The sequence below is a fragment of the Etheostoma cragini genome, chromosome 17, assembly GCF_013103735.1.
Source record: "Etheostoma cragini isolate CJK2018 chromosome 17, CSU_Ecrag_1.0, whole genome shotgun sequence".
In the NCBI taxonomy this organism is placed as follows: Eukaryota; Metazoa; Chordata; class Actinopteri; order Perciformes; family Percidae; genus Etheostoma; species Etheostoma cragini.
The window spans coordinates 9,824,878-9,851,199 of record NC_048423.1 but is presented as its reverse complement, the minus strand read 5'-3'; the positions used below and the strand labels follow the sequence as shown (position 1 = coordinate 9,851,199).

At 39.7% G+C, this 26,322-nt stretch overlaps 1 protein-coding gene across 1 annotated transcript; it reads left to right on the top strand.

The window, feature by feature from the left end:
- The first annotated feature begins 218 nt into the window (after positions 1–218).
- On the top strand, positions 219–24,570 carry pcsk2 (proprotein convertase subtilisin/kexin type 2). Its single transcript, XM_034898329.1, has 12 exons — positions 219–697; positions 2,528–2,632; positions 5,952–6,065; positions 6,498–6,606; positions 7,204–7,241; positions 13,406–13,482; positions 14,423–14,511; positions 15,065–15,240; positions 16,397–16,612; positions 18,325–18,425; positions 19,819–20,046; positions 23,520–24,570. Exons 1-12 carry the CDS (start codon positions 515–517, stop codon positions 24,007–24,009), a joined length of 1,926 nt encoding a protein of 641 aa, XP_034754220.1. The 5' UTR covers positions 219–514; the 3' UTR covers positions 24,010–24,570.
- The last annotated feature ends 1,752 nt before the right edge of the window (positions 24,571–26,322 follow it).

Sequence of the window (26,322 nt, the reverse complement as noted above, 5' to 3'; positions counted from 1 at the left end):
ACGTCGGGATATTATGTGAACCTATTTTTAATTCCAATAAGCCAGCAATCAGTAAAATTCCCATCAACTCTGAGGGTTATGGGAGGAATTCTCCAAGGTGCTGAAAAGTGTCCCCGAGCGCATCCGGGAGAGAAAACAACGGGACACACCCGCCGGAGCCCATTGGTACAACGTCACGCGCAGAAACTACCCGAGCGAGTAAGGTAGGGTAAATGAATTACAGATGAGAGGAGGAGGAAGAGGAGAGATAGAAAGCTGATGATGCAGGTTTGGTCCACAACACACAACCTCACCACTCGCATCACGCAGCGGCTACACCTCGGTCAAATAAATCCAACTTCCAGTGGTCTCATAAGCTGACGACGTGGATATGCGTCCTCAAAAGCTTTGATTCGACCCCTTTACATCCTCGTCCTCTTCCTTCTCCTCCTCCCATCTTTAGCGAGGAGCATCCCACACACTGATTTCACTTCGACGGGCAGGCAGTCAAACGGAGTGACAAAAGCCAGACACGATGCGTGGATCTGCCCCGCATGGGACAGCCGTGGGATTTATAGTGTTGCTGAACGCGCTGCTGCTTGCCACGCAGGCTGCTGAAGGAGTCTTAACGGACCATCTTCTGGTTCAGTTGCACGAGGACGCAAACGATGAGGCGCACCAACTTGCAACACAACATGGGTTCCAGAGTGCCCGAAAGGTAGGGGTGCTCCGATAAAATTGTCACGTATAGCAGGTACTAAATGTTCATTTATTTGGTCTCTCTCTTCAAGAAAAAAACTTTAATAGCCTAAATGTTTTTGTTTTATTGCAAATCAAAACAACCAGATTAACTGCTACAACACTTCTATCCATTCTCTCTATCAGACAGAGTCAAACACTGTAGTCTATTTAGCAACACGCATTCCGGCGCAGAACCTACCGAGAGGCTTCTCAGGGTTTTAATTTTGGTTTGACTTCATTACACTTTTGCTTATTTGATGACGTAATTCCTACTCAAATGCAGGCACTGGTTTGTAGGTGGCCCAGTGGCCTATGGCCCTGGAGACTCAAATAAACCCAGGCCTAATGCATTTATATTTCCAAACACATCCAATATCAGTGTCCTAAAAGAGGCAACTGTTTTGTTACATTAAATCTCTCACAACATGAAGTTGAGGTGTGATCTAATCCTTAAAAATGTGATAGGCTACATTCCAATCTTTGTATGTTTATACAATCAGTTCAGGATGAGAAAATTGTTCATTTATGCTATGTATGTTATGTATGCAGGGCTACCATTTTAACATGAAAATAATAATCATTTATTAAAAGAAATTTCACATACACATACGTATTTATATTGCATATTTTGACACACATGGCCTTTTGTCCAGACATAGCATTTAACACCTGAGAAACATGTCTTCTTAAACAGTTTGACAAATGCAGCTCGCATAACCAATGGGAATAATTCCCTGACAGTATGCGGGGCTTATCAGATGTCAAAATAAATGTGTGGGTGAAATTGGCCGGAGCCTTATCCAGTGAGGCGTAGCAGTGAACAGAGTGATGTCTGCGCTGCTCTGAATGGGGATTTTCTTTTCTTTTCTTTTTTTTTGTTACCTTAACAATAACAAAAAACCTTGGTTCAATCTGTAACTCATTATGATGTGACACCTGTGTGGTGGTTGTGCAGCATCTCCAGTCCTGTTTGCTAGTTCCTTTCCATTTACTAGATCCCCCCCCCCCCAACAGACACTAACACACACACACACACACACACACACACACACACACACACACATCATCTACTGCCTCCATGCCTCCCAGGTTATGTAATCTGCAGCTATATTTGGGACATGCATCATTAAACAATGTCTATGTCATTTGAATTATCTTCTATTGTCGCTTAATTAACTAGACAGGAACACAGAACGAGACACATATGTGAGCAGAAAGAGAGGAAAGGAGAGGAAGAGATCTGCCAGCAGCCAGATTAAAAAACAACAACAACTGAATTACTATAAGAGCATTCAATGGATGTGCAACGTTTGTAATGGCTGTTTGCTTCACATGCATGAGCTTAATGATCCATTTTGTAGGCAACAACAGTAGAATTAAAGAGAGGTGGGAGACAAGAATAACCCCTGCCCTTCTATGAGTATTTCATTTTCACGTTAGATCTGAAAGGCGCATCGGAAAGCAATTATTTTGAGGATTGACCCGTACTCTGGCTGTTACAAAACCATAAGGGGGTCTTTAATCTGTACACAGTGCCGGAGGGAAAGCTCTGGATGATGCATCTCTTTTCCCTGCCTTTTAATTTATTATGGTTCATTCCAGCACTGTTCTCCAGTGTCTTAAAATAGATAATCGATGGAAGTAAGGGAGTCAGTGCTCTTGTTCCCACCTGGAAGATAACCTGTTTTCCTTCACCTCCATTTATAATTTATTGTATATTTTGTATTTGCAATTCACACACTCTGTGATTGCTGCTTCTGCTCCCGATCCATCGAATGCTCTTTTTTTTTTTTTTTTTTTTACCCAGCTTCCATTTGGAGAAGGGCTCTTTCACTTCTACCCTCAGGACACAACAAAGAGGCGGAGCAAACGCAATGCCCGGAGCAGACAACGTCTGGAGAAAGACCGCAGGGTAAGCATACGCACACGGAGAAAAGCACACTGAGTGTTTAATGCACGTATGTGCCTAGAAGATCATAGCTCCCCGTTCACTTAGCATGACCAGGGTTATTTTGATGCTGTTGTGTCCATGTGCAAAATTTGTGCTTCAACAATACAGACAGAAAGTTTCATGTTCAGCTTGCAAAACTCAAACTATTTATTTCCGCTTCTGATATGCAGAAAACAACAATGGTACACAGAGCAAACAGAGCGCCCCGGGGACAGACCATGACATCAAAAGCCACTAGATGACAGACATATTATTCAATACAGCCAGTGAGATGAAATAAGAACACAGTATGACGGTGATATAATTAACATTCAAAAGCAGGGAGATTCTGTAATGAAGAGATTATGTATTCATCATGCTGATGTTGATGCACATTAATGAAATTTCGAGGATAGAGTGTGAACTGTGTGAGTATTTTCTGTGTTTTGGAAATGTTTTGGTGTACAGATGATGATGATGATGAGGTCATAAAGGACTGTTTTCATTCACCAACCAAACAATTCAAAATAAATATTTGGAGCTAATATGGAATACATTGTGATTGATGTGTTGAAATCATGGAGAGAAGAACGCAATTTGTCATTGCAGATAAATAGATACTCATGGTCTGGTACCTGTAACTACGCTGTGGACATATTGTAATACTATCATAGCTGCAAGATCTTTGGTGCTTTATGACTTTCTTTCTGTCTAGTCTCAAGAAAACAAAGCGACTGTGTTTTTGCCATCAGGGCAACTCAAAACCCTCATGATCCTAAACCAATGCTCAATTTAGAATCAGAATCATCAGAATCAATTTTATTTGCCAGGTAAGAGGACACATACGAGGAATTTTGCTTTGGTGGAATAAAGAGTGCAAAGTCCAACTCTACATCACCTACATCAACACCCTTTGACGTACCTTTTGGTGATAGTTTTGGATTTTCTATTATTGCTTTGAATGTGTGTTCTAGTTCTGCTCCATTTTTGTGTTTTACAATGTGTTGATATGCCGTCCTGTGAAGTGTTTTGAAAACTGTCTTAAATCAATTATCCAAATACTGTACATTTTTAACTTCCTGCTGATGGACTCATTAAAAAATTGACAAATCTACAAAATATAAAACACAGATACATGCTGTGTCTCTCTTAAAACCGTTCGGCTGCGTGCTGAACTCTGTGTGTTTGCTCTGTCCACCGTCGGCGGCGTGAAAGTGAAGGGCCTGCTGCAGACAATCAACTAACCTCTCTAATTGCGGTTGTGAGAGGTGCTAATGAAAATAAATGTGAGCCACTCCAAAAAGCTAATAAGCTAATATAGTTTATATAAGTTAGACAGCATGAACATGGGCAGTTCGACGTTCCAGATGCTGGGTTTTAATCAGATGCTTGACATGCTCATATGCGTATAACACTGCAGTTATTGATTTCTGTTCATCTCTGCAATGAATGATGTCAGCTAGTTTGATTTAATGTTTCCTGTTTATTATTCTGAAGTGTCTTCCTCCCATCTATCAAGGAGAATGGAAGACATATCCCAGTTTAACCCTGGAGCTTTGTCAAAAATAAAAGACCTAGTTTGTTGCATCTGAACATAAATGCACATTTATGCATTAAACACTCATTTAATATACTTGAAACAGGTCTAATTGAGCAGTAGCCCTGGATGTATTGTGGAGTGTATTGGATGGATTTCATAGGGTCTCAAGAGCCCTGTTCTTTGTTGGACTCTGATAATGAAGCATGTTGACCCACTTCTGACTCTCCCTCTAGCTTTACCTTGTATTCCTTTGAATGTGTCTCTATGCTTCCTTGTCCTCTATTGTCCTTTTATGTCTCATTTCTCACATGGATTGTGTGGATCATCCACACATCTGGGCCTTCACCCTGCACATCCATCCATCCATGGTTCCTTCCGCTCACCTTTTTTTTTTTTTCTTGAGACAAATACATTCAGAATCTATTTAAGGCATACTGGGTCAAACAAAGATGCGCATAGAAAACATCTTTATGAATGAGCAGACTCATCTGACTCTAAAAGACCCATTCCTGGTAAAGCTTGGAGCAAAAGGAGGACGATGAGAAAGGGGAGCGGTGGAGCGTTGTGAGTTGTGAACAGGCAGTGGGCAAAGTGGCGCTGGGGCATGGGCTTTATTTTATGTTGTGAGTGGGCAGTATGACATGCTGTCTCAAGGGAAATACCAGCTCTCCTGCCAAGTCATGGAATAAATGGATGATGGATAGAGAAAGAATGTGAATCATATTATGTGACGACAATTGTTACATGAGGCCATTTTCCGAAAAGAAAAACATTGGTGAAGTTATTTGCACCATTCAAAAATCTTCCATAACGGAAAATAAATGTGCAAACATAGTGATTTTTTTTAAAGGACTGACTGACGTGTTTACAGATTTAAAGTGTGTGTGCGTCCTGATTGCTTAGAGTATGCCATAAAAGGATCTGAATAAATAGGCATATGGCATTTTAAAAAGCCATCTTAAGTGCTGCTGTGCTCTCTTATCTGTGTCGGTAAATACACCGGACAATGCCTGTATCTCTCACTCACACTAGAGTGTATTTGCTAAGGGTAAGCACAAGAGAAACGTTTAACCACAGTTTTCAAAATGTAGCATTGACACTGTTGAAAATACATTTTGATTTTTTACTGTTAGCATCACTATTTCAGGTATGAAAATAGGATTAAAGGAATATCTGTCAATGGCATGTTTAAGACATATATTTATTTGTAGTGTGTTATTTTCTGAAAAGAATGTCCACTTTTTGAGTCTTTCCAGTTGACATGCACACAAAAAAGAGACAAAAAAGACCTAAACCTTCAAATGAAATCACTGTCCTTCAGACCTTGGTGAAAAACAGATATTAGTAATGCATTTCAAAGTGAGAGCTTCACTTCCGGCGTGGTTTAGGTATGGCCAGATTCACAGATGAAATGACTCATGCTTCCTTAACCTCTTCAGATTTTCCAAATGTGTGAAGGTGCCTTTTTAATGAAACCTCACAGGAAATAAGAATATAAGAATATATAAGAATAACCCTTTTGATTTACATGATGTTCTGCCTTCATGGTACAGTAGAGCACAGCTGGGTCTGATGATTTCCTGTGAGGAGCACACGCCGACATCTCACCCATCACAACTAATCCTATTTCTAGTTTTACTTATGTGTTCCAGGACAGGCACTGTTGCACACCTGGATTTTATTTAGCTCCTTCTATAAATATGGTTTTGTGAGATATTTTTACCCAGACCCTGATTGCATTTATTTTCCTTTCTTCCCCAGGTAAAGAATGTCTTTGAGCAAGAGGGTTTTAGTCGCCAGAAGCGAGGCTACAGAGATATCAATGATATTGAAGTCAACATGAGTGACCCTTTATTCACCAAACAGTGGTATCTGGTGAGTAATCAGTCAAGCAACTGTCTGCATGCCGCCTAACCTTCAACACCAACCCACATTCTTGAACTTTAATTACTCAAAGGCCAGGCATATTCCCCACTACTTTCTGAATCAACATTGTTATTCATTCTTTAATTAGCCTTGCCAATACTGTTTATGGCATCTGATCTCTGCCGTCATGCAACCTAGTTTCCTCCCCTCTTGTTTGGCAAGCGTGACTTTTAAGCTTGCCGTCACTCGCCTGGCGTGTTGTATCGCTGACATTTACTTCCCCTTCTTCTCACCTTCACTCTCCCGCCCTCAAGCAGTTCTTATCCATAGCCTCCCCTTCCCACACACACACACACATCCTCCACATTGATAAATTTTCTAACGGCGGCTCACCAGGGTGCCATGAGTCATGGTTGTTCTCCATATTGTCTGAGTAATTAGATAAACACAGGCCAGGCAGACGGGACCCCTGGGCTGGATCTTAATGTGGCTGAAGCTTGGCAACTGGGCTACACAGGCAAAGGAGTTACCATCGCAATCATGGACGACGGTGAGTGTAAAGTTCTGTTATTTATTATCCTAGAGCAGTGTCTGATAACAATCAATTATATTCATTTCTCTGATTTAATTAATTACTTTGTTCACACCTGTTCAATTAACACTACAATTAATATTAAGAAAAGGTTGCTCTGCGTGGGTTTTACACACCATTGGAGTCATATTAACGTTTGTTGTATGGTTTTTGCATCATGTGTTTTTGGGTTAAGTGCCCATGACATATTTCCAACCTTGTGAGACAATAAAGTTAATCTTGAACTTGTTCTTTCCAGAAAATGTAGGGTGACCACTGATCATTTGTTTTCAAAACTATGTATTCGTTCAGCTTGACTTGTCATTCCCCGTTAAGGGTGATTCACAGCTTCATGCCACAGTGCAATGAAAACTTTGTATCTACAGAATGCCAAAACCTTCCAACATTTCCTTATGTGTTAAAGTGGAATATTCTTGACACCTAACAAAGCATATTGTCCTTTTTCACCTTATTGACTACATCCTGTCTGCTCTCTTGAGGTCACACTATCCTCTGTAAAGCACTCCCTTTCATGCTTAATCCTATCACTGATTACTGTCGAAATCACGTTCACAGGCATCGACTATCTGCATCCAGACCTGGCATCAAATTATGTGAGTACCCCAGTGTTATTGAAATTAATACTTTTCTTCATTACTTTGAAGTGTTGTTAATAAGTGAAGCAGGATTCAGGTGGTGGATTTCATGGGCTTTGTGTGGTGTGCCATTGGCAGTGACAGGTGATTTCCACGTTGCCTTCATGGCTGCCGAGTCTCCTTGTATTCCTGGAGGACGCAGAGACAGGCAGACGGCCAACCAAGCTGTTTAATGTTAATGCACACTACACTGTGGCAGGCACAATGGCAGGCCGATCTGTCACAAGCACAGATAATGCCAGGGTAGTTGGCACTGCATAATGCGATGCTCTATCTCCAGAATACTGATCATACCTTAAAGGATAGGATGAATTGCTAAATGGAACAAGGAAATGCAGAATGCTTAGGTTGATTGGACAATAACATTTGCAGAGCCATCAGTGTGAGTGCATTGTGCTGTCGTCTTGAATCTGGGATGTTCAAATACAAACCTTCAACAGAAACTACGATGTTGTTAAAGAGTGAGTGCTGTCATGGTCATGGTGTCAGACACATATGACACCAGTGTTCCTTGGGTCCTCTGTTTGGCTTGTCCACCATGTCTCCCATGAAGACTGTGTGATCCTTTTAAACCTTTGTGTAAGGGTTTTTATCCGGTGTGCATGTGTCTGTACACTTGCCGCTATGTTTGCCTGCCTCTTTCTTGCCTGTGAACACTGATGAGCCTTGGCCCAAAAATAACACTTTTAGCCTTAGCTGGCGTGATGCAGGAGCACGCTCCACTGGAGTGATGGATCACGCTGTGCATAGATCTACAGTGTGTGTATGTGTGAGCATGTGCAAGGGAGAGACAGGCAATGTTTTTGGAATACTGTTTTGTTAACCCACCCACAAAGACCTCCTACTATCAGCTGATAAGCTATTTTTTTGATCATGTGGTTGTGGATAGTTGTGTGCGTATATGCGTATGTACTTTGGACGGGCAAATGCTAGTTCAGGCTAGGGCGTTTTTATTTTTCTTGATTTCCCATTTGGTGTGATGATCATACTCTAATAGCTCATAAGATTTATTTTAAAATGGATAGTTAATTCTGAGATTGTGTGTGTCCTGGGATGAGACATTTTTTACGTGGTAGTTCAATTTCATGGCACATTTACCTGCAAATGTCAATAGTTATCGTACTTTAATGACTTTTGCATAAATACATACAGATTCTAGTATTATGCTGCTAAGTATTTAATATTTGATAGGAGTAGCGCTGAACATCACTAATGTAAATAAATAGGACAGAAATAGTTTGTTTATGATAGAAATATGATGTTAAGTTTGACTTAATTCCTGCACCAAAGCTTATCCAGCCACTCTTTTACCTTCAAGCTTGCCAGCACCTGATTAATACTGGTATTGTGTTTGGCTACGACAATGTTTGGAGGAATTCTTAGTAATGGCAGCACCGATGAGTAGATGACAGGGTTTTTTTCTTTCTCAAGGAGAAATGTGCTGAAAGAGCAGATGTATTCTATTGGGCTTTATGTCCTTTCCTTGGAAGTAGTTGTTGCAAGTGTTTCTACACCCTGCTGGGAAGTTACCATGACAACATGTTATGATGTCACATTACCAGGAAATTGATCTCATATGTTGCTTCTGTTTGAATGTGTATGAGAGATGGAGAGAGGGAGTAAAAGAGAGTACAAGCGAGACTGAGAAGATTCTAAAGACATGTATAATGTAAGGGGCTCATCATGTGCTGTGATGCTGTGAAATGGCAATAAATGATGTTCACAACTATTTCTTTCAAGAATAGATAGACGTGCAGCATCAGTCTTCCCTTTAAGCTTGGAGATTGTGAAATATTATTGGCATGTAGTAATAAATCAGGAATACAACACATCCAAAACAAAAAGACAGCCTTTACTGTGGATTAAAAAGTTGTTGCCTTTTACTAATAGAAGAAGTGCTCATATCATTGACTCCAATAAAAATATTGGTACAACAATTTTAAGTAAATGTCCTGATTTCAAGATCCTACTTAAGTTAAATTTCAGAAGTATTATTAGCAAAATGTTCTCATTCTTCAGAAAAGTGGATCGGGTGAAAAATGTATTTTTTACAGTATGTGACATTAGTAGTTAATGCAGATGGCATGAAGCAAGTAGCATGTTAATGTAGCTGGAGCTTGTTTGAACTACTTTATATAGGTAGACTCATAGACATTTTAGACAAGACAAGTAACTTATTTCGCATAAAGGTCACAAGCCAAAAAGGATGGAAACACTGATATAATCTTTAGCAATGTACTACTTTTTTTTTTAACACATCACGTATTTTATGTAAAACCTGTATCTGAAAATGGACCAGTAACTCCAAAAGTCAGTAAATGTAGTGGATTAGTAGTAGAAAGTGGCAGAAACTGGAAATATTCTATTATAACATATTATTAGTAAAGTACAATAATATAAAATGACAGTATACTTAAATACAGCAGTAGCTAATTCCCAAAGATTCCATTCCAAAACTTTTTTACTTCACTTTTTCTATGTTCAGAAAAACATGGCCTACTGGTCTCCACAACAGCGGCTTAGAGTCATTGCTCTCTGCTATCCTTTGCTGCGAGGACGGTGAACAGACGTGGGTTGCCGGGGAAAGGTGACGTGGCTGAGACTGGTCACAATCCATTATTCTGACCCTGGTTGCTCACAGGACACCTGAGGAAGACCAGAGTTTGATTGATGGTAGAAGACATGAGCTTGAGAAGCACAGAAAGTGATTCATGAACATGCCCCTGTGTTATTTATTACCAGGGCTCAGCATTTTTCACTCCATTTAATGAAAACAAAAGAACACACCCCTAACCACAAAGCCTGTTTGGGAGCAACATGTTATTCCTTTGGCAAATATTCTCTCTGTAAATAATAATAACATTGTTAAGCCAATTCTTAAACCTTTCCTATTTCCAGATTCACAACTGGTGTTGTGCCACCTGTTAAAAAAATATGAGTTTTTTTGTTTCTTTGACATTTACACATCTAACAAAAAGTAAAAAAGAGAAAAGAGCAAGTAGTCACAAATAAGATACATTAAGATGGCATTTGCCCTTGTATTCATGACATCTCCTTAAACAATCACAAAGGTATGAACTTCTTTGCATGGCATTGCTACTTTCCTCTAGTCACCTGCTCAACATTGTGATAATTATGGTGTTTCTCCATTGGGTCAGTACGCTTTTGCCGTTTTGCTTCCTCTTTGTCGCTGACTGAGTCATCTTCTCTAAATGTCAGCCAACAGAGCTGACAGGCCCGAGTGTGGAAACAGACCCAAAGATTGATCTGATTTATATAATTCTATGGCTCATGAAAACGACTGTGACTTTCCCATAGTCATGACCACACGAAGCACATATTTCTGGGTTACAGAGCAAAACAGATACTACTCCAAGTGACAGAAGATTGCAATAGCTTGAATGAGCTTTGGAAGAGTGTTAACTTAAAGAGCCATACCTGTATGAGTTTTTCTCGGATGTCTGTTGAATCTTGAATCCAACTCTGTGTGTGTTTGTGTTTGATCTTCAGACACGGATATTCTAGTAATTACGTTGACTACATTAATGTCTCTCTGGTGGATGTGTCTCCTGCATCTTGTTTCTCCTGCTTTTCCGCTGCTGTTCGCTCTGATCCTATTACTTTTGGCCATGTGGAATTAAATGCTGGCTGTGATTGGGCTATTATTTTCTCAGCTTGAAATCCCCGCTGTGACCACACATTATTCTCGTATTGCCAGTCAACTTCTCTAACAGTTTGAACAAACACTTAACATTGCAACTTTCCTTTATCACAGGTCTGTTGTATGAAAGAAATAGTTTGACATTTTGCAAAATACGCTTATTCACTTTCTGTCTCAGAGTTGTAAGAGGAGATTGATACCACTGTTATGTCTGTACGGTAAATAAGAAGCTACCACTAGCAGCCAGTTAGCATAAAAACTGGAAACAAGGGGCCACCACCTCTAAAACTCATGTTATATCTTGTTTGTGTAATTTAAAAAAAGTTGGATTTTTTTAATTGGGGGCCAGACTTTTTCTTGGAAAAAATAGTAAATGCAACAATTTTTCACTTCACCCTTTGAGATCTAAGGGCATTTTGACATATCTTCTTAAATTTGACTCTTTGTATGTGGTTGTATCTGTATTTGCATATAACAGATCCCCATATGTGTCATATAAAAAGGTTTAGAACAAACTCAGCTTTCCGTATATTGGGACCCAAATCTGTCCCAGAGCATTGTGTAGAGATTATTTGGCACAAAAGCTAAAACGTTGATGTTGTTGTTTTTTTAAATTCCTCAAATCTCTTTTGAAAACAAACCTTAATTTATTGTGTTGTACAAATTGTTTCGGTGCTTGAAATGACTTTACCGAAGTCTTTAGGTTTTATATGAGTCAAATAGTAAAAAACTGTCTGAAGTGAAATTTTGTGAGAGTGGGAGTTTTGTCATACACCTATTGCACGCTAAGCTAAGAAATGGGAAACATGCTCACTATAGCTTCATATTTACTGTACAAAAATGAGAGTATTATTGATCTTCCCATTTAACTCTTGGCAACAAACTAAAAAGCCTAAGCAAATTTCACAAAATGCCAAACTATTCCATTGAACTGTGTAAGTTAGTAGCCTGAGTTTACGGAACCAAATTGCAAATGTGACATTGTTCCAAGCAACCAGTGACCAGGTCCGCTCGGTTTAGATGGCCAATTACAACACAGTGGTACCAACCGATCACATTAGGGTGGGACTTGGCGCAAAGTAGGTGGGAAAAACACCTGATGATGGAAAAATATAAACAGACTACAGCCTGCAGAGAAGTGCTGGTATATGAGTTTAGAGTTAGTATATTAAACTTTACTCAAATCCTTTTGGAAGTACAACAAACACATCTTTCTTCTAAGAAAAGCTTTAAGTGCAGTTAATTCTTCTTTAAACGAAAGTATACCATCCAGTTTGTTCAATGATTACGTTTTTTGACACATTGCAAATGGTCCTTGAGTGTTCTGAATGGCACCCTAAAACAAAATGTATAATTATTTGTTTGTTAATTATTTGTATTTATATAAGTAGTATTATTATTAATGATACTGATGACTTCAACAGAAAGTTCCAAATCAGCTGCAGACATGTTGTTTTCTTGTTGTTGTTTTTCTGGTTGTTTTCACGGGTTCAAACCTTTTTTCTCAATAGCAACTTCAAAGTAATTTCACACATGTGGTCCAATGTCATTATAAAACATATCCTGCAAGCTTTGTAACAATTGGACAAACAGTGCACTTTGTTTAAAATGCCTGTAACTGATTTGTTAAAACCTATTATTTTCAAATTGTTATTGTCAATTCAGGTTGAGAAAAGCAGATGATCAACTCGAAAACAATTGCTAATACAGCTGCAAGCTGCAATTCCAAGCTCAAACCCTTATTAAGTCATTCCACGTCCAGTTACTGTGCATTTAAAGCACCATGTAGTGTTCAATTTGAATGAAACTTTCCGGGCGTGGTTCAGGTACTTATGAGGACATATACTGAGAGATGAATATGCGATTTATTGTGAAATGTGTGTAATGCCACTCACCTATCTTGCGCTTGTAGAACCCCTAGTGGCATATGTATATAAAACTATCTGGTTATATCTGGGGCTTTTATCTGAACATATCCTGTGAGTTTTGTGATGATTGGCCTATCTGTTGCGGATTTGTGTTTATCATGTCCAGAGCTACACCCCTTTCAAAGTTCATTGCTCAATAACTTGAAAAGTAATTGAGATTTGGACATGGTTTACACAAATGTTAATAAGATTGATCCATTGATAATTCACTGAAAATAAGGTGGAGCTATGGTGGGGCCGCTGGAACTCTGTCGTCAGAGGAGGGTGACCAGACGCATCTGCCAGAGCAAATAAAACATGAGCTCGCAGATTTGTCTGTTTCCCAGGCAAATCTGTTATAGCTAGGTGTACTTAATAAAGTATAGATATCAGTATTTCACTCTGGGAAGCCATGTTTGGAAAAACCATCCACATGACAAAGCATGCAGTAATAAGGTCAGCACTTCACCATGAAATGCTTTTCTCTGCTTTCTCTCCTTCTGTTTTTCTGTCTCAATGTTGTTTTTGTAAATGCATCCATTTGGTCCTTTCAGAATGCCGATGCCAGCTATGACTTCAGCAGCAATGACCCTTTCCCATTTCCACGGTACACAGACGACTGGTTCAACAGGTAAAGCAGATCCAGGCGGCCGCTGTTTTTATACACCGACTGCCAGACTGTTTTTTGTGCACGTGTGTGCTCTCCCTGTAATCAGCCAGCCCTCCTCTATTGATTTTCTCTTCACATAGTTCCATTAGGACATAATGGTGCAGCATAAACAGAGCTGTTGTTCAACAGAGCACAGTAGAAAACATAATACCTTTTTTTATCTGCTCACTTGGACGTGATAAGGTGTATAAAGGAGGATGTGCACAAGTCTAGTCTCCTCTCAGGACTGCAGTGTTCACAGTGCTGACCTTCCTTCTGATAAAGGCTTATCTGCCTCCCATCTCCCAATCACACGGGGTGATCCACATCCAACACATGTTGAAGAGAGGAACAAAGAGAAATATATTATTTCTCTGCCTCTCCTCCTCCACAATGCCTCCATCCGCTCAGATGTATCAGTTTGGATTTGCCAGTGTAGCAATTGCTGACTGGCAAGCACAACCCGTTGGCTAATCAGCTGGTTGTTATAAATAGCTGCCTGTCTGTAGCAAAGCATGCTGGGTGGGAGGGGTTGAGTCTCTGCAGTGTCCCTTTGGGAAGTGGAGGGAGGGATGGATATATATATATACACACACATCACATGGTGGACACAAAACACTGATTCAGTCGGACTCATATAAATGATGGCTAAATGGATGGATAAATGTTGTTGCCTCTCCACGAGCTAATGATCTACAGGTCAAAGTGTTTATGCTAATTCAAAATAATAATTCATGGCTAAGGAAATGAAAATGCTAAACCTCTTTTATTAACAATTTCCTAATGCTAGTCTGGCCCAAAGTCAACAAAAGAAGAAATTTTATCTAATCTGGGAAATCCTATCTCCCATAACCCATAAAACATCCTTAGTAAATTCATGCAAATCCTCTGAAGTACATTCTCTGCTTTTTGTTATCACCAGTCACGGCACTCGATGTGCCGGAGAGGTGTCTGCGGCAGCCAACAACAACATCTGCGGTGTGGGAGTTGCCTACAACTCCAAGGTGGCAGGTGTGTGTCATATTTAAGATGCATTTTTGACAGCAAAACAATGAGCAGTCAGCAGTGTTTGCAAATAGTGTTTCTGATAATGGTATGATGAGGGTGATTCACTCTCTATGCATCATGTATAAAATATAGGTATATGTTGAAAAACCTTGCATTGTTTTTTTATTGGAGAACGTTTGAAGGGTATAGCTCTACTCATTGAATTACTGCAAATGACCACAGAGGTCAGTTAGAGTCCACATAGCTGCAGGACACCATTTGTCCAGACAGTCCCATGTTTCAGTTTTATATAATTTTTTCTTGAAATGTACTTACTTGAGTAAGACAGGAGAAATATGAAAATGAGTATTGACTGCTTAATTTGTGGGCTGCTATGAACCTGACATCACGTCCTTGCTATTGTTATGGTTTTAATGCTACACATGTATTACGTATAACGTAACCCGCTGACTCGTTTATAGATACCTAACTGTGTTTTGGCAGCAGTACGGTAAAACCGTAAAATAAGATGACAGAATTTTAACGTTAGATTTATACTGAGATCCTGCTCTTACAGGTATAAGGATGCTGGACCAGCCCTTTATGACTGACATCATTGAGGCATCATCCATCAGCCACATGCCCCAGGTCATTGACATCTACAGCGCCAGCTGGGGACCAACCGATGACGGAAAGACTGTAGATGGACCCCGTGAGCTCACGCTGCAGGCTATGGCTGACGGCGTAAACAAGGTAGGGCAACGTTTTACCTGCTGTGCAGAGGGTTTCAGATTAATATGCCAAAAAGTGGTGTAAAGCATAATGATCTTTGCTACATGGATCAAGACCCCCTTTGCAAAGTCTGTTTAATTTGCTTCCGTAGACTCTTAGCCTTGTTTATTCTTTTCGTTTGACGGATGTCTGAAAACCAAATTGGCCCGTGGGGACAGTAGAGCTGTACTCAACTGTACAATACAAATATAAAGATGAAAAGGTTTTCACACTCTGTGTTGTTACTGCTCTTACAAACAACCATTTTAAAGGCAAATGATGCAATTGGGCATCAGCTATGGAACGATCTGAGAAACTCTGGAAATAGGTTTACTTCAATACTTAGGAGACTGTGGACCAGTTTAGAACTGAGTGTTCCGCATAATGCTTGAATGCTACGTTTTGTGTGAATGCTTGATTGTATTGTATGGAGCAGTTTTCTGTTCTTCTTCCTTTCTGGTACCCCTGATTTTTCCAAATCTTTCAATCTTCCACACGAATGAAACCACCCTAAAAAAACAATACACCCTCAAACCACCCAACATGCACACATAAACACAGTAACTTAACCTCAGTATATTGATCTTATTCTATGTGCAACCACCACCTGATGACCTGAGATCTGATTGGCTTGTAGTCAGTGAGCATGTCAGAGATGTACTGAGAAACCCAATTATTAGATAGATAGATTAAATTAAGGCGTCTAATAGCTTATACACAACATACACACAACAGACATATGACATCCACGTACACATACAGTACACAGTACAAAAACACAAAGTAAAATATCAATAGTGTGCCCTTACAGTAAAGTTAGATTGTAGCACGAACGCTTTAAAGATTTTAACTATTATTAATAAGTAACTGAAGCACAGGAATACTATGTTCAGCTTTGCATGTATAGGTAAAGATTTGATCGATTGTTTTTGAAATTACATGTCTTTGAGACCTCAATCTATTTGCTAAAAATTCCCATCTGATCTGAGTTACTTTATCTGTAGCTATATCATTCAATATTTGAATATTGTCATTTTAATCATTCAATTCTAATTCCCAATCCCCCATTTTACACCTTTAAGTCCCACTTTGACAAAGCATACCTCTAAGCATAACTGTGATGACAATATTGTTTTAGGGGCGCGGAGGAAAAGGCAGCATCTACGTGTGGGCATCTGGAGATGGTGGTAGCTATGACGACTGCAACTGCGACGGTTACGCCTCCAGCATGTGGACAATCTCCATCAACTCAGCCATCAATGATGGACGCACCGCCCTGTACGATGAGAGCTGCTCTTCCACCCTGGCTTCCACGTTCAGCAACGGACGCAAAAGGAACCCAGAGGCTGGTGTTGTAAGTGTGTTTAAGCACATATATGTTTCACAGAAGTGTTTTCATAGGAGGAAAAAAAAACAATAGTTTATTTGTCATTGCTTTACAGACAAAGAAAAGCAGTCCAAAACATCCTAAATGTTTCTTGTAACGTTTATAAAGTGTTTTTTTAAACATTTCATGATCCCGGAAGTTGTTTTTTTCAGGTGTGTGCACTTTTTGTCAGGTGGTTCAGAGAATACACGACCCAAGTGCATGGCCAGCAGGCAATAACTGAAGTTGAATATTTTATAACAAAAATCCTTACATCAAAAAAAGTTCTGAACGTAACAAGCAATCAATAAAAACAGAACAGGCAGAATCCCCAAAAAACAGGAACAGCAAACGCAGAAACAGTGGCACGCAAACTCCACTAAACAGCAAACAATAACCCGACAGGAGACAAAGACAGAAGAGAGAGACTAAATACACAGGGTAATGAGATGATAAGGAACAGGTGACACTAGGTTGGGTAAACAGGTGAAACACGTAAGATAATCACAAGGGTGGAAAAACTAGACAAGACAAGGGAGAAAAAAATAGGAATAACACAGGAAACAGAAACTATGACACTTTTAGCATTTAAAGACGACTTAATACTTGTACATTACATTTGATGTCTTTCAAAGATATGTCCTTATTAATAGACTGAAATGTGAATAGCATTTCTTTTCAGTTGCCCAAGCAGGCGATGTATCCCAGGTCCGTCAGGAGATTGGATGAGATCCAGTTAAAGCCTAAGAGGCTGGTATGCTCTATTTGCTTGCTGGTTGTGAAAATGGAGGATCAGTTGGAGGAAATGCTCTTATGTGATTACCTTCCTGGACATCCAGATGCATAATTTTAAATAAACAGGACAGTGTTTTTATGGACTCCTCCTTCTTAGTTGTTATTGTGGGAAACCATCAGCGAAGAGTTCATTTCCACCATGGTGCCTTAATGCAATTGTTTTTTCTTTGTCTCTATAAGTGGAAAGAAAAGTAACAAAGCAAACAATTGAGACGCCAAAGGGGAATCTATTGACTGACCTTAGCATCCACACAAATGGGCTACCACTGTAACAGGATTACTGCTGTTTGAACATTTACGTAGAGAATGGATGAGTCACTAGAATTAGAAAGACACAGAGAGCATGCCCTCTTTGAAAAGATAGACTGCTGAAGCATGACAGGTGATGCTTACTTCCTTTAATTGATGAGCATTTCCCGACCTTGACAGCTAGTGTGAAAGGGAGTGTTTTTTTATCTTAGCATGCAGCGAGACACTCTATACTATGCATGTGTGTCTAAAAATATTTTCCCAATGTACAAAGGCAGCAGTGTTTGTGTTTGTGATTATGCAAATCACCTTTGGCTGTTGACAGAGCCACAGATTTCCCCTAGGGTTTCCCCTCTAATTTCAGTCAATCTGTTATCATTTCTAATTAAGCACCAAATGAAATAATTAAATGTTTATTCACTAAATATAAACACAACTTGTCTGCCAATGTGTGTATATAACAGCTCAGCCAGTGTACACTTTAAACTCTTACTTATCCTTGTCTATCTTTGTTATCGATTGTGAAAATGTCCTTAGACTGTACAAACATTTATATATATTTTTTCTTTTTTGTTGACTAAAGGTAGTGTAAATCTTTGGGGCGGGAAGGGAAGAGTCTTTGGTGACTGAGCGATGCTGTGATTTGCTTATTTCAGGCCACCACAGACCTGTATGGGAACTGCACGCTACGTCACTCCGGAACATCAGCGGCAGCTCCAGAGGCGGCTGGTGTCTTTGCTCTGGCGATAGAGGCAAAGTATGTACTCTACTTCGCCTTTCACACACCTGCAAAACGTGATTAATGATTTAGATGGACTGTCTGTACACATTGTTAAGTCTGCTGGTCAGAAGGTATAATTTCACAATAACGAGCTTTCAGCGTTTCAGCTTTTATTTTATTTTATTTTTTATTGGATAATATGTCATTTGAAAGAACACTGTTTTTATGCTATTTAGTCATGAGTTGATCATAAGACAACCTTGAGCATTTATGTGGCGGTAATGTCTTTGACTTTTTCTGTCAATCTCCATTCTCAGATCCTCTATTCTAATTTTCCCTCTGTGTGTCTGATCTCCTTAAATGCACAAAACATTTCTCCACTTTTCACAGAGCTGCTTATTTATCACAACTGTGAACCAAATGAAAAGCAAAACAGTACTTATTGTGCCACCCACAAAGACAACAGACTCTGTGGGCCTGTGCCAAGGACACAACTAATATTTGGATCAGTGCCCTTTATATCTCACGACAATTCTAGAAAAACACAGTTTATATACTGTTATATACTATACAGTTCATATTTTCTATATTAATGTAGCAGAGAGCCTGTGATGATAAAAAACACTGCAGCACATGAGTATCTCAATCTGAATATTGTATTTAGGCTAATGGTGATAATAAAGCTACTATTATTGTATGTTTACAGGAAAGTGTTAATCATGTCATGGTAACACTGTGGTACGAGTTGGAGTTTATTTAAAAATCCTTTCGGAGCAGAATGTTCCTTGTGGATCAGAAAATAATTAAAAAACATGCCACTTAAAGTAAACCTGCCCACACATAATTAAACAAGTATAAGAAATCTAAAACCTGGAGAATTACTGCTTCTTAAATCCCAGAGGAGAGCCTTTTCCTTCTCTCAGACGCTTCGTTTCTCACATTAAAGGCTGACAAGTTTCTGTCATTAACTGACACCAGTTAGTGGAGTTGAGTAAAGAACACTGTTTGCTCTGTACACACAATAATGATGTTGCTGTTGGTAGGAGCGGATGCTCACCCTGTCCGGCAGCAAATAACGCATGGGGCTGTTGGCACAACTGCACAGCCTTTTTACTGCCCAGCACACTTGAACCAACAGCAGGAGTCAGCCAGAACAAAGCTGTGACACACAGTCAAGATAGTGAAGGGAGAGACAGACAAAGGCAACCATCCGCCTCGCAGAACAAGCACTACAATGTTTAGATAATTGAAAGCAAGTCATTAATGCAAAACCATGAATCAGTAACGTTTTAATATTTGATACTCAACATTACACTTTTTTGCTCGAAGGCCTACTTTTAATTTACAATATTGTCTCTCCCCTACTCTTTTCTTCCATTATCCCCCTGCCTCTGTCCTATGCCTGCTGGTGACTGTTTGTCCACCCCAGCCCTAACCTGACATGGAGAGACATGCAGCACCTGTCAGTCCTGACCTCCAAGAGGAACCAGCTCCATGACGAAGTCCACCAGTGGAGAAGGAATGGCGTGGGTCTCGAGTTCAACCACCTATTTGGTTATGGTGTTCTGGATGCTGGGGGCATGGTGAAAATGGCCAAGGAATGGAAAACTGTGCCTGAGCGTTTTCACTGTGTAGCCGGATCCATTCAGGATGCTCAGTGAGTCACATTAGTATTTTTAGTCTCTTTTATGCCATACGTGCTGCATGCTACATGTGCACACTACATGTTCAAACTGTGCTCACCAAGATCCAAGAAAAACACTGATGAGCACAAGAGACACACTCATCTAATTACTGACTAATGCCAATGAGTTGTAATTCAATTAAACATCTGCGATGGGAGTGTCCACTTCATAACCCTGTAATATTTAGATTAGTTGCTCAGTCTGTTTGATGGTCCTGTGGATTTAAAAGGACATAGACTTATGTCCTGATGGTAATTAATCTGAATTGGATTTCTGTATAGATTATGGTAAAAATCCCTTACATAATTGTTAAAAAGATGTTGAAAAGACATCTAGTGTTGTCTTGTTTCAGTTTGATAATAATGAAGATAAAATTCCCTCCACTTAAAAATAATTTTTAGATTTAACTTGGATGTTTCACCTTCAATGCAGAATGATGTACTCCATGTGCAAAGTTCTTAGCTTAAAGAAAGACAATGTAACTTTTATATTACACATTCATTCTATGGTTTAACTTTTTAGCCAAATGTTAAACCATAGGTGAGCATTTAGCTTTATACCATAGTTGTCACTATATATTTGTTGTTCGGGTTTGGGATATTGGATTACTTTACAATTTACAATTACTAGATTTTAAACATTTGATATTTATCACATGCTTTAATGTTTGCTTCTGCTGTCAGGCCTCTAGGTAGACTGGTGTTTTTATAACATTCCATCTGACCTCTGCTTTGGAGAAGATTCTCAGGCTCTGCCCCCATCTTTCTTTCTTTCTTTCTTTCTTTCTTTCTTCCTTTCTTTCTTGCACTCACATTAACTCATATCTCCCCTTCTGTCACCCATCTTCCTTCCCACATTCCTCCATCCACAACCTAGCTTTCTCTTTCTCCTCTGTGCCCTGTTATCCTTTTTTTCCACTGTCACTTCCTATTCCTCTCTTGCACAAGGTTTCTGCTATCCATCCATTTATCACATCCTGGTCTTTGAGTTCCCGTGTGTGATGCCTAAAGGTTTCCTGTGGCTAGCCCTCTTATTCACTCTAATTAGAGCAACACCACCGCCATGGCATGCCCGAAAACACTGTCAATTAGACTGAGTGACAGCCAGGAAGGGATTCCAGGTGGAGGTGTTCATGTGTGTAGATGTGTGTGACCGAACACTGAGCTTTCACATGCATTGTGAAAATGTCAATGTGTGGGTGAAGATAAAAACGCACACCTGATATGGTACGTCTGTGTATTTTTTGCCTCCATCAACACCTCCGATTCCTTATTTTAGTCTCTAATCAGTGCTCTGCAGACGATGCAGTCACAACAACATTGTGTGAAAATGTGCCTGGGTGTGTGTGTGCCTCCCTTGAGTGCAGTGCCAGATAGAAAGGGAGCATCCCTTAAGATTCATATGGGTTTTATTGCATCCCTGAAGCAGAAAGCCTTAGATATCTGAAATAATAACTGTTTGTAAAAGCAGTATAGGGTAAGGAGAAGTACTGTCTGTCTTTTTTAACAGTTTCCACAGCAGCACACAACTGGGCTTCTACTGCCTCAATTGTGGTAGAGATATAATTATAACAAGGCCACCTCTGATGATAGTGTATCACCAGAGAAAAGCAATAAACACAAACAGCCATGCTTGCAAACTGCTTAGCATTCATCTGATAGCTGCTTTGGCTGGCTGCAGCTTACTTAGCTGGAGGTAAACTTCTCATTGTGAGTGGAGCTGTACACAGTGCCACACTGTGGGGTGAGGTTGTTTTTAATCTACACTGGTCCTGCCCATTAGAGGCATCCCTCTCCCCACTTTAAGGTCGACTTCTGTAATTACTCTTGCACATAATCTGATGGGGACTGTGCACCTGCTCACAAACTCATGTTGGGGTCAAAAGTGAGATCTGAACATGTTTACACCCATATTTGGTTATACGCACAGTCATTCAATCTAATACACTAATAACAGTAATGAAAACAAAACAGTAATGACTTTAATGGTATTGAAGATAGAAAAAAAAAACGAAAGTTGTGGTAAATTGCAAGTTTGTAAAAAAGCCCATACATATAGAGTCTTATGATTAGAACATCTGTTTAATATTTGGTTATTTCAATCATCATGCGTTGTAGGGTGTAACTTTTTGTGAAACACCCCACTGTGAATTGATCCGTTTTTCTGGGAATAGTAATTTGCTTCATCAGCCGTTAGCACATCACTGCTGCACTCACCTCTCTGTGCTCAGCATAGTGTTCTGTTAATCATTTTTCAAAGTGAAACTCCACACATCTCTCTCACTCAGTTTCTGTTCCTTGTCCTTCTTGCCTTCTCTCCACTCCCATTTCCCACCGCCTGCGATGCAGCCCCAGCCTCTAATAATGTTATTAAGTCTTCTCTTCGCCTTGGGCCACCACCCCTGTCCTGCTGTGTTCTCATTCTTTCTTTCCATCACCCAACAAGATGGGAACCGCAGTATGTCCCTCCCTACCACAAAGCAGCAACAATACCAAAACCTGCCTGCTTTAACACTTTGCTCTGAACATACAGTATACATGGTGAAAAAAGGAAAAATCATCTCTGCATGCAGAGAAAAGGAGATACAATTCAGAGGTTGTCCAGTATATGATATGCTACAAATATAGGGCCTCAGATTTACAGTTGACTAAATTATAAGCACTATTCTGCAGTACACTTGTAGAAATCCACCTAATAGACAGTGATGTAATAATGAACATTCTTCAAATTGTTACTCGTGGTAAAATATGGTGAAATTCTAATTGACAATATATGAAACAGAGGTGTCAAACATTTGCAGTTTCCAGCTACTCACATGTGTCACAACTTTCAGTTTTTCTCTGTTTCATATTCATTTTGACAAGATATTTTATAGTCAATCAAATTTGTTAATGTTCAAAATGTATAGTGGTTTAAGTAAATGAGAATGTACATTATAATGTAGATTTAAACATATAATATCCATTTTAAATTAAACTAAGTTTAACTGAGTTTAAGACTTTTTTGACAGCAAGCAATAAAAATCACCTTAGCTGGAAGAAGCTAAAACATTATTTGACAAACATGTGGCACCATGTGTAAAAGGTGGTTGTATATGCAGATCAAATAGTAGAGTAATTTTCCCCCCACTAAAGTTAAATTATTTAAGCAGACATGAAAGTCATCTCTGTGAGCAGGTTTAAAAAGAGGCTTGATTCTCTGTCATCGATGGATGGTTCAATAGGAAAACAAGGTCAAGTACGTTTGTTGCTGTTTCATTCATTCCAAGGCATGCAGGATGGGGGTGTAAGTAGACAGAGTTAATTCTTTCACCTGCTCTCTCAGTCTGAGCTACAGGGCTGCAAAGCCATCTAATCATGGTGATCTTCTGCTCATGTTGTTATTTCATATTCACATCCCTCTGTCACACAGTATTAACTTTCTCAACCTATTTTTTCTTCCCCAGCAAAATCCAGTCTGGCAACAAACTGGTGCTGGCCATCACTGCTGACGCCTGTCAGGGGAAGGACAACTTCGTCCGCTACTTAGAGCACGTTCAGGCCGTGGTTACTGTCAACGCCAGCCGCCGCGGCGACCTCAACATCAATATGACCTCGCCCATGGGCACAAAGTCAATCCTGCTGAGCAGAAGGCCCCGTGATGATAACTCCAAGGTGGGCTTTGACAAATGGCCCTTCATGACCACCCACACCTGGGGCGAGGACCCCCGCGGGACCTGGGTCCTGGAGGTGGGCTTTCAGGGCGAAGAACCACAGCATGGAGCCCTGAAGGAGTGGACCCTCATGCTGCATGGAACACAAAGTGCCCCTTATATAGACCAGATAGTACGTGATTATCAGTCCAAACTTGCTATGTCCAAAAAGGAGGAGCTGGAGGAGGAGCTGGATGAGGCTGTAGAGAGAAGTCTGAAGAGTTTGCTGAGTAAAAACAATTGAAGTCCCATCTGCATGTTGCCAAATCTTTCACTTTCTCTGATCTGTCTCCCTCTCGGCAATCTCGCTTTATCCTTCTCTAAATCTCTTCAGTTCTTCCCACTCTCTTGTCATTCTCCCTTCTGTCTACCTCTCTTCCCCTCTTCACTCTGCTTTTTGTTATTAAGTGTTTCAATTAGCACCCAACCTTAAATGAATGTTTCTTGTAATCCAATCCTGATAAAAACAGTGTAAACTTTAATATGTTCAACATAGAGAAAGCAAATTATATGACCTGACTTTTTACACTCTACAGAATTGTACATAAATCAAATATAATCCACTCTTTCATGCTCTTGCTTTAACTGGCCTGCACCTCTCTTCTGCCAACAGTTTTTTCTGTGTCATTCTACTTAAAGTTTAATATCTTGCAAACAGTGACACTTATTTCTGTTCATATTTTTATGTGACATGCACTGTTTATATAAAACAGATGTGTAATTCATTTAGCAGCCTGTGGTCCTCAGTTCCTATTTCATAATCTTTGACGTATGCTATAATAAATCTGTTCAGCTGTTTATTAAAGCACTTGAGTTATTTGCAACACACTACTGGACCGGACATATAGAGTAAAAGTAGCATTCTCTATCATTTTATTGGGCAAACTATAATAGGGTAAAACAAAGAATTTGATAGACAAAGAATGTGGAGTAAAAATATATTCTAAACATTGAAGAACAAGTGGGCACTACATTACCATACTTTAGTTTAAATCTTTCCCCGTGTTTATTTCATTCTGTCCTGAGCTTTCTAATGAAGGGAAACCTGAGCTACATGCTACATATGCCAAGGTACTCTTCCCTTTATAATGAAAAAGGTGTTACATGGAGCAACAATAAATCACTGTCATAATGGATGGAATATAAATCTGTGAAACATGTAGAGGAGACTCAGTCTCACTGCAGTTAAATAATGTCTGCTGCTGTCTGACTGGATTTTGTAACAGCAGAGAAGGAAAAGGATTACTGTATGAAAAAAAAATCTCTGTGAAAAGGAAGGCAACATGTTTTAAGAGAAATTTTAGAAACTTTGTCGCAATATCATAGGCATGTGATGCTACTAATAATCCCAACCGTGATCTTATTTGTTTAAAGCAGCTATGATCAATATGTCTCTTTAATCAATGATGGATAACATAATTAAATGTAATGTGAACCGTGTCGCTTGTAGTGATGAACCCACAGAGAATTATCAGCCAATTCTGCAGTTTCCCTCAGCTCAGCTTCCAGCTCATTGCTTTGGTTTTACGACCCACAACTTCACAGGTGAATTAACTCAAAACTCCAAAAATCCAATATACAAAATTAGCAGATACCTGCCTAAGAGAGTGTAGCATTTTTTATATTCAAACTATGTTCCTCATCCAAACAAATGCTTACGTTGTTTTAATGTGGGTGAATGTGTAAATACGCGACCATAGAAGCTCCATTTTTATAGACGGCCCTTTGCAGTCTGTGCCTTAAAGTGATTTAATGCATAGCTTCACTAGAATTAACCAAAAATGAGCTCAGACAATTAAACAAAAAGGACGGGCAATAAATAAAACAGCTATGGATACTGTTGTGAGAGCAAGCGTATTTAAGCCACATGTAGGCCGATCCTTTTTATAGAATGAAGAATAATAAAACATCATTAAGGCAAACAACACATCACATTATAAACCGCACAGCATATGCAGGCCACAGTCACACATATCTAAGCAGAGGAGAAACTGTAGTTTATACACACTGCGTAGCACACACACAATGCTATGTTGCAAGACAATGAAGTGGTTGCTGACGTCGTAATCTGTACAGTGAGTTGTGTTAATGTCTGTGTTGTTGTACCTGTCTAAACGGCATTCACACTGCAAAGTCCATTTTCTCTAGATTCAACTTCTCTGCAAGTTCATTTTAATTTAGAGCCGAAAGATTCTCTGCAGTCACATCAGGGATCATTGTCACAGAGAGCAGAAAGGCCTCACACAGGCCTGGATGTAAAGGTTCCTCAGTGAAAACAGAATCCACCATGGAGCATCCATGTAGCACTAACATTTGTTAGTTAGACCCATAATTCACCTGTTGGTGATGCAATATCACAGGTCTGTTTGATTGGGGTAACTTATAGTAGCGTGCTCACCATAGACTTTAAAGTAGTGGATGTAGCAAACAGGACATCACCCACTGGTTTGTGAACTGACGTTTCGAAGCCTTGAGTTTTACACAGGGTCATGGTAATACATTGCCAAGCCTCAGTCATGACTGACAGGTCAGCGTGTAGCCACACTCTAAAGCGTCC

Excerpts from the sequence above, each read along its gene's own strand:
- pcsk2 (XM_034898329.1), top strand. The coding sequence starts at position 515 with ATGCGTGGATCTGCCCCGCATGGGACAGCCGTGGGATTTATAGTGTTG. Across the intron at positions 7,242-13,405 it reads CAGACCTGGCATCAAATTAT|AATGCCGATGCCAGCTATGA; the intron begins GTGAGTACCCCA and ends TGGTCCTTTCAG. Across the intron at positions 20,047-23,519 it reads GGATCCATTCAGGATGCTCA|CAAAATCCAGTCTGGCAACA; the intron begins GTGAGTCACATT and ends TTTCTTCCCCAG.